The sequence below is a fragment of the Bolinopsis microptera genome, chromosome 3, assembly GCF_026151205.1.
Source record: "Bolinopsis microptera isolate Bmic1 chromosome 3, MBARI_Bmic_1.0, whole genome shotgun sequence".
Taxonomy (NCBI): Eukaryota; Metazoa; Ctenophora; class Tentaculata; order Lobata; family Bolinopsidae; genus Bolinopsis; species Bolinopsis microptera.
In genome coordinates, this window is record NC_087074.1 from 14,946,600 (window position 1) to 14,956,581 (window position 9,982).

General features: G+C 37.8%; 1 protein-coding gene across 1 annotated transcript; it reads left to right on the plus strand.

The window, feature by feature from the left end:
- The first annotated feature begins 254 nt into the window (after positions 1-254).
- On the plus strand, positions 255-5,630 carry LOC134812655 (hormonally up-regulated neu tumor-associated kinase homolog A-like). The gene is made up of 10 exons (XM_063820151.1): positions 255-424; positions 688-810; positions 1,550-1,719; positions 1,967-2,022; positions 2,144-2,270; positions 3,498-3,619; positions 3,876-4,045; positions 4,239-4,438; positions 4,553-4,667; positions 4,870-5,630. The coding sequence occupies exons 1-10, from the start codon at positions 257-259 to the stop codon at positions 5,248-5,250; spliced, it is 1,632 nt and encodes a 543-aa protein (XP_063676221.1). The 5' UTR covers positions 255-256; the 3' UTR covers positions 5,251-5,630.
- Positions 5,631-9,982: the final 4,352 nt, after the last annotated feature.

Genomic DNA, 9,982 nt, shown 5'->3' on the forward strand with positions numbered 1-9,982 from the left:
CTCTCTATTTAAATCATATTGTTACGCTTCATTTGTAGTTTCTGATAGCGGGCCCCCCAATGTTATTAATATTATGTTTCTTTGATATCCCAGCAATCTGTACCCTTGACAGTGTGGATTGTTGGTATGTGCGTGGGGTTTAGAAATACTGTTTTTACTCTTTCGTTGATGGGAAGTTTGGCGGAAGTTGGTTATTGTGTTTGTTACCATGGTTACCATGGTTACCAAGGTTAATCTAAGTTGCACTCAGCTGATTATGAGTCCAAGAAAGGTGAAGTCAGAGGTCCCAAGATTGCCAGCTCACGATATTTACGATGAAGAGAACCGGCTCAAAAAGGTGGGCGGGTACATCATAGGAAAGAGCATAGGTGAAGGCAGCTTTGCTAAAGTGAAGGAGGGAATTCACATACTGACTAACATGCGGGTATGTATTCAGATTGTTCAGCACTTTTAGTTTTAGTTATAAATTCTGGGATTGAATATTCACTATTCAGATAACATGATGTTCATAATGTTTGTTATGATTCTTACATGACCCATCTCACTAACCTTATCGCCGATATAATATTGGTCAGACATCACGTGGTCCTAAAATTATGTCCGATCACGTGATGCCCAAATAAGGTCTGCTGAGGTATATTTTATTCGCCAACATTAAAAACAGTGCTAAGTATGGGATAATTTCAGGTGGCGGTGAAGGTAATTAACAAAACTGAGCTGAAGGAAACAGACTACATGATGAGGAATTTGCACAGGGAGGCAGATGTTCTGAGGAAAATACGCCACGAGAATATTGTTCAGTTGTATGAGGTAAGACTGCACATATTTTTGTGGTTATGTTTGTGAAAAAAGGTAGCTGGTACGATTTTCTAGCAACCAAATACCCACCGATATGTATGTTGTGGAAAATTCTTTGTGTGTTAAAACTTAAATTAAAGCACTGCAAATCCATGGAAGATTTATACGACTCCTTTGATAGAGTAAGCCGACGTTGATTGAATAGTTCCAAACTTACTTTGTAAATAAGTATGGTTCATTTGTCTTTGCGTAATACTAGTAGTAATACATAAATAAGGGGATGAATATAAGAATATACCAAGAAATCTATAACAGTGTATAACAGTGTATAACAGTGTATAACAGTGTATAACAGTGTATAACAGTGTATAACACTAGCTAATTCTCTAACATAGTTCCAGAGAGCTCAGTGTAAGGTGTTAATGAGATACAATTCATTCTGTAGATTGAAGTTTTGAAGCAATTAATGTAACTAACTCGAGGCAAGCCTTCCAAAAATAAACAAAATATACATCTACCTTTTATGTTTTCGATGGACAGGGTGTTTCAAGGTCTTTTGTAAAGATTTGCATTTTGAATGACTTTATTATATTATAATTTATACATTATTATATTTACATAATATGTCTGAACTTGATCCTGTACATCTCTAGGTTTGGTAAAATTAATGTAGATATGTAGATATTTTTTACTTCGGCAATGTACATCTCTATGCTTGGTAAATATATTGTACAAATATGTTAACCTCAAGGTGATGGAGACAGAGAACCACTACTATCTAGTACTGGAGATGGTGAGAGGAGGTGACCTGATGACACACATCTGCAACAACAAGCGCCTCTCCGAGCAGGAGGCCCAGAAGTACACCCGCCAGATTATCTCTGCAGTGGAGTATCTCCATAGTATGGGAATTGTGCACAGGTAATGGGACCCTGTTTGTGGATTTTTGGTGATTTGAATCACAAGTGGTTTCCCGGATCTTAAGCATGATATTATGAAGTGAACTAATCAGAGCTTGCATTGGATGAAAATCTAGTGTTTGCCACTACGAAAAAAACAGGCGCAATTCTTGTTAGTACTGCAGCCTACTTGGCTCGCTTCATAGGTAGAATTAGTATCACACAAGACATTGACGTGGTTTATTAGTTTATTGATGCATTATTCTCAGGGATCTAAAAGTGGAAAACCTTTTACTGGATCAACACAAAAACATCAAAATAATAGGTTCGTTATCGATACTTGAATTATGAAAACATAGAAATGAAAACAAGTTTTTCAATATTTTAAAATTCAATTTAACCATACCCCATGTATCAAAATCATTAAAAGATTAAAACCACCACAGATTTTGGACTGAGTAACAGCCTTGGCAAGAACGGACTTCTTGGTACCCAGTGTGGATCCCCGGCCTACGCAGCTCCTGAGGTCTTCAGTAAAAATCCTTACGGACCATCAGTTGACATTTGGAGCATGTACGTTCTTACGGCATTATATTTCTTTTAAAGTTTACAATCAGTTCGTGTTTATAACAGTTTACGTGTATTGTACCAGGTAAATATCTCATGTTAACTGTGTGCGTTGTAACGTTATAAATTTGCCAAACTATGTAGTTATATTACGTGGGTCGCGCTTGAAGGGTGATAAATATCTTATATCACTAATAGTTGTTAATATTAGTTATAGACACGATAATTATAATAGGCATACCATGAAGGACACTTATGTGGCATTTCTGCATCTTACAAGGGTGGTAACTCCGTTTCAACTCCGTTTTTGCTTTATATGCGCTTCCACAGTACTACTATTAGTAGTAGGTAGTAATTCTTATATCTGTTGAGAGCAGACCCAGCACAAGTTTTAAAGTCTACAATCTTATGCCAGCTTGACAGACGAAGCTGATTAAGATCTTCTGATCATTTCTTGGAAGTTCACTAACTTCCAAGAAATGAACGAACATATTCGTGGAAATATGAAATGAACCATAATGATATTCAACGGACGGTTATTAAACGCTTTATTGCACTGTCTCGTCGGTAAGACTGTAAGCTAGGTCGTGGGACAGGTTTTAGAACAGTTTTATATGTCAATATATCACACAAGCTTTGCCTGCACGTTTATATTTGGTAAATACTAATGGGGCAGAACGAATCAATATTTATGAATTTATGAGTCATCATGACTAATGAACATTAACTCATTAACATACTGCACCCCAAAAAGTAGTCCACATATTGCAGGCAATTATAAAATTCACCGTTTGCACAACGAACACCTAAATTCTTATTCTGTCAACATGCGGTAAAACTAACAGATTGCCATAACATGTCCTAGTGTAACAGATGATCTGTAATTCATCCAGGTGATAGAGAAATAGGTGGTCATTTAGACGTACGTGCATCTCATTAGGTACATTAAAACAGGTGTCATGTATCAGGCTCCGAGCGTACTAAATCACTCTACAGTCGATCTTCGAGATTGTTCTAAAAGGGCCCCCGACAGTTGAAACCAACTTCAATCGATGTATTTTTGGACGCTGATTCCGAATCACCCCCATGACATAGGGTTAAAATGCTCCCCTGACGAGATATAGGCGAAAAACTGTCTCGATCACGTGACAGTCGAGTGTAGACTGTAGAGTGATTAATTATCATCCATCAGGCTCGCTACAACAAATCATTTTCTGACATATGCACTTTCAGAGGTATAAACCTGTACGCCATGTTAACCGGACAGCTGCCCTTCCACGTGGAACCCATAAACATTGCTGCTCTACACGAGAAGATCATGAAGGGGGCAAAGATTCCCAGCCACTTTAGTAAAGGTTTGGCAGTTTAATCTTAAACTAGGCTCGAAGCTATTTTCGTATTTTGGTAAAATGTAGTTAAACAAGATTCCAAATAATTACAGTAAGGGTTGGTCAGATTGCTAGGTATTTTAAACTGCGTTCGCAGACATCGCAATGAAGGTTGTTCCCAGCAATTTTAGTAAAGGGTAAGTTTGCAAGTTTTTAGCCAGATGGTGGGAATATTTTGCATATGGTCCGGAACCGTTGGAAGTTTACTAGTTTATTCACACAGAATGCCAAGACTTACTGTCTAAGCTGTTGGTAGCTAAGGAAGAGGAAAGGATCGGGATGCACACATTGATGAAACATGCATGGGTCAACGATAACTGTCCAATGTTGGAACCATTCAAGAAGAAAGCTGAAAACTTTAATGAAATGGATCTGGACTCTGTAGCTTTGGAGGTTGGTTTGATATTTACAACAGTTGAAGTTTAACACAAGTTCCAATCTTAGCCCTTAGCTACCTATAAATAAAACAATGAGCTAGATGGACAGATGCCAAGTTTGAGTTGTCATTAACACATTAAATAGTCATTAGTTTCAAGTTATTATTTTATCGTAAACATGACACACAATTAATCACAACTCAACCCAGACTCTGGTGAACATGGGGATCGATTACAACGACACTATCAACTCATTAAGGGGCAAAAAACCGACAAAGTATGCCGCAACATACTGCCTTCTTGTTGAAAAACTAACCACCCCAAGAAAGAGTTCCCTGCCTTCGATAATGGACTCTAGAAGAAGATCAGTCGATCCGACGGCCCTTCAGAAGGCTGCCGAAAAGAACAGGTTTGAAATTGTGATAGTCACTTTACCATAGTTGTTTATTAAACAACTAAACCTGATACATTGAGTAATCACACATTACTTATCGCAATCATTCTCACTTTATCTTGATCTCAGGAACATGTTATCGCCTTTGAATAAGAGGAAGATGAAGAAATCACCTCATTTGATGCTGCCAGTATCTGATGAGGGAATTGATCCACCCAAATCAGCAGAAAACTCATCCAATATGGTACGTGTATAATAATAACATATGGCCCAGTAAGCTTGCTGTCAATTCAAGGCTTTTCATTATAAAGGAGCACGCATCAATTTCGATTTATGACAGACAGTCAATCCAGTTCGATCAAGTATTGACAAGGGATTTAAAATAAATGTCACTACATATATGACATAAATACGGGCTATAATAAACAATTACCACCTATTCGCAGATTGATAAAGATCCAATAAACAATTACTACAACGTAAAGCAGCGAAGACCTAGTATGGGAGAAACAATCCACAACTTCCTAAAGGACAAGCTGCAAAAATCATCTAATGGAGATGAAAAGAAAACCGAAACGAGTAATGTCAAAAAGTCTGGCGACAGAAAGAGCTCAATAACAGATTTTTTGAAAAGTCCACTGGAAATGGGAAGAACGAGAGGGAACCGGAGACACAGTGTGGCAACCACCCTGACACCAGCCTCTCCAGGGCTGGGTGGCTCTAAGGACAAGTCCTCGAGCACCGGCATGGGTCTTTTCTCCCCTAAAACCAAAAACAAGAGATTCTTCCAGCCAGAGAACACTAACAAAGTGACGTGTAACGGGTAATGATGAGAGGAGCGTTGACAATCACTGACGATTTATCCCACATCTAGTAGCGGAGTGTTTAACCCTGGTAATGACTGAAATTTCACCATGAAATCTAATGCGATCACATCGAGGCGGGACAAATAGCAATATAGGAGCAACGCCTACTAATTGATTTTTAGTTTTTTAAATTTTCAGTGTTCTATTAATATTATGTGATATCCTCATGAATATTTATCCCAGACTTATAACTGACCCAATTGCAGGACAGTTCAAAAAGAACTGTGAATTTTTGACGAATGTTCACAATGAACGAATTTATCGCCATCTGTGTTTCGTGTTTTTGATTGTTATAATGTTGTTGATTCCCGTTTCAAATGTAAAAACTATTTTAACGATGTAAAAATGTTGTTGTGATATGCAATAAGTATAAAGAACTGAAATTAAAATCGAATTAATCAAAACATCACCACAAAAATTCAAACGATGCCTTAAGAAAAGGATATTTTTGAGTGAAGGTACGGTTTGTCATCAAAGTAAAACTTGCTGTGGATTACCCCAGCCCCATACTCCTCATACTGATCCCTACTTAGCAAACTGCTCCCAAACTGGACAGAACCAGCAAGACAGGATCCCCCTGTCCACGTCATGGTGTCCGCGTTCTCTGCAATAGCAATGTTTATCTGAACACTATCAGGAGCTAGATTAGACAGATCTTGTTCTATCCGTTCTGGTAGCCCAGTCATAGTGCTAGTCCCACCTACCAGGACGATGCTTTGGTAAAGAGCTCGTCTCGTCTCAATCGGGCACCTCATTATCGTGTTGTAAATCAACTGCGACAATCCCACAGCTGAGGAGCCGATGACGCTGGGATCGAAGAGAACTTCAGGGGCCCTGAAGCACTCTTCATCAAGGAGGAGCTCCGAGCCGTCGGGGAGCTGGAAGGTCTCCACAACCGTGTCAACCTCGTACGATCGACGTTTCCCCTTGCAGTCAAGTGCCACATGACAACAGGCTTCCTTCACTTCCCGCACCAGCTCCAGGTCGTTGAGAGTGTCGGAGAGCAGTCTCCGGGAGAGGGTGGCTCTCTTGGTACTGACAAGAGTCTCTGTAAGCAGCTCTCCTAGCTTCTCGTCCACTGTCCGCCCTGATAAACTTGTTCTGCATGCCTGCAAAACATCAGTGTTATTAAAACAGCACTTGTTTGTTTGTTTGTTTATAGAACCCGTCCCCCATTCCCGTATCGAAAAATGTTCCAACTCAATTCTGGGCGTAAATACAAAACAGTACTATTATGTAATCTACATTTTACCAATAAAAGGTGGAGGGTATCTACGTTAGATTAACTAACCTGATGTATGAGCACAAAGCCTTCGTGTACAGGCGTTATCTCCGTAATGTCATGTCCGATATCCACAATTAGAGCAGTTTCTCGGTTGACCTCATTGCTGCAAGTGGAAACGGTAATCGATTTATAGATGAACCATTACGTAGTTTATAAAAATACATAGGTTAAGTCAAACTCCTGGTATATATGTAAGTGTCAGACAGCAGACTTGGTAATCGTACTGTAGTGCGACACGTACTGTAGTGCGAAACCTGAAGTTCGACAAGACCCCCCCCCCCCTCTTTCGCACTTGAGTTCGTGTCGCACTACAGTCCAGGTAGCGTACTGTAGTACTAGTGCGACATCAGATCTTGTCATTTCCAAGCTCTGGTCAGATATTATCCTTCTAATGGTATGCGAATCGCAGACTTGAACTTTCATGCGATCAATTGTAACATCTGTACGTGAGGACATAATATGCAGTTTGTTGGGTTTCAAAATTAAAATGCAGGTTATATTACATTAGCAGTTCAGATGGTATTATTAGATATATATAAGAGGTATGAAAGTGCAACATATTGATTATTGATGGAACAATGGACTACACATTATACAAGTTCATTAATTCCGCTGCATAAATTCAACCCGTACTCACTCAAACATTGGGAGAAGACTTTGGAAGGCCACGAAGTAGCCCTGAATATCAAACTGTTCGAACATCATCTCACATATCCGCTCCCTCTGCTTCCTTGGACTGAAGTATTTTATTGAATATTTTAAATATTTGATCGAATATTTTAAATATTTGATCGAATATTTTAAATATTTATAGCGATTAAACCACTGATAGATCCAAAGTTATCTTTCGCGCTGTTTTTAAGTAAATTGATCGAATTCTGGCTTTTGGAATCGGTGGAACAGAAACAAAATGTATTAGTTGTAAAAACACATTACTCCCTAGAATTGCTTGATTAAAGAGAGTCTAGCGGGCTATTATATTTAATTGAGAGGATAGTACCTCGGTGTGAAAGATAAATTATTATATTGTTCACTATAATGCTATAGTTAATAAACTGCCTAATAACCAGTTGGGCAGACATCACATCTTAGCGACAAAACTACTATATATAGTAATTTAGATGCCGCTAAGATGTTATTTAACAATAGTAATTTATAAAATATGTATATACATATTACTGTTGTTAAATTACTATTTATAGCAATATATGCATTATAACCATATAGCTATTATAAATATACAGGTTATAACCATAAAGCTACAGAACTCAAAATTACAAAAGGTGCAAACATCGTCACATTTAACTATTTGATCACCGATATAATATGCTTATATGGTAAATATTCTGGGTTTCTAAGTTTCTAGACAGGATGAACGCCGCATAAATTAATTAATTTAGCTACTTAACTTATTTGACTTTCTACTTTCCTAGCACTTTAATCAAACTACTTAACTGCAGTTTACAGTTTTATTTATTCAAATTATAAGGCACCTGTATTTTTAACGGACCTCATACCTGAACATTTTATCAGCATATAGAACAGATGACTCAGCAGGATTTGCTCTCAGCTCGTTCATGAACGCACATTGCAATATCTGAGAGATAAACAACGTCTCACAACGGTTTATATTCAATGTATTTTATATCATAATATTATGGATTATTCACGTTATCAAGTTATTAAAATACTTAACTTCTAAATCATAATACCAAGAAATATCAGATATACCAAGAAATATCAGATATACCAAGAAATATCAGATATACTAAGATATGCCATAGTGATAGATTATACCATTCATTACCATAGATGCGACAAACCTCTTCAAAAGCATCCCAGTCGTTGACAATGCCATCCCGGATAGGTCTAGTCAACTTGAGAGAGCCCCGGATCTTTCTAGCCTCGTCCCCCACAAAGTAACTCTTACATCCCATCACGGGGATATCAGGATTGATGGGCACACCCACTAAGGTCGGGACTACAGCTTGGGGCTCCGGGTCCTCTGTATCTGGATATAGTTTGAAATTATTGCAAGTAATATTTAGACAACTTGAAGCCCCATATCATCATATTCATTTCCATCAATAGCACAAAAATCGAGAATGAAGATATGCTTATACATATAATTATATGTTATACATATAATATATGTTCAATATATTTATTGATGTAGGTTACATGAGAAGATAATTGCTTCCTCGTTATATTTAAAAAGGTAACCACGTCTGTCCAAACATCTGACAGCTGTGAGCTGGGAGGTAACTAATCGCGGGGGCGGGTAAATCTTCTTAATATTAAAGGTCGCTATGATTTGGTCGTGACGTTGAACTCTCAGTCTCTCAAAGTTGCGAGGAGGTTATTTAAACGTGGAAGAACAACACCCAACTGAAAATTAATTAACTAATCGTGGACACGTTTGCATATTGCTTAAATCCAGGAGAGTGGTACCAAGGAATCCGCTATTGAGGACATTCTACCAAACTTATTTTATTCGTACATCGAATAAAATCAGCCAAGTTTCAGGGAAAATAAAAAGCAATAACTGTCACCAACTTGTAACCAGCGTTGGAGCAATAGATCCGATGTTAACATTAATCAATATTATAGCAGAGTATTAGAACAAGACTGATTAAATAAATAACATTCCAATTTGTACCTATATCTGCTGATTAAATAAATAACATTCCAATTTGTACCTATATCTGCGTAGCCTACTTTAGTTGAACAGGCCCCCACATCTAGTATTATCGTCTGTAAGGTCTCCGAGAAAGATGACATCATAAGTGTCAACAAAAGCTTCAGGTAAAGTTTTAGATACTGATTAAATAGTTGAGGACAATAATAAAGCCTGTTTTAACTTGTTTGTCAGTTGTATTACACTGTTGCTACCTTACCAAGTTACGAGACTTTATTGAACGGACATTAGCGTTAATTTTGATGTTTGTGTTCAAAATTATGTCCGGTCACGCAATGTCCGGTCGAATAACGTCCGATAAGGTATATAAAAAACGTAAGCCAGCAAGAAAACGGCGGGTAGACTAGCACTTAGACTTGATAAATTACTAAGACAGCACGCATCAATACAAATGAGTAACTCTTAGTCTCATGGCATATTTGACTAAATATTTGTATTACAGCCAACTGCAGTTATGCCGCGGGTTTGTTTATTTTAGAGTTTGAATATGTCACTTCAGCCTCGATGAAACCGCGTGGTTGTACAATGTACAATGTATGTCCTATTTGACGATTGAAATTAGCAAATTCTGGAAATCCTGCAAGTCGTAATACTAATAGCAATATCAATATATGAATATGCAAGTATAAACAAATTTCTAATTCGACAGCTTTAGGTTAATGAAGTGTAATGATTGGACGATTGTTTATTAGCCGCATATTACATGTTGA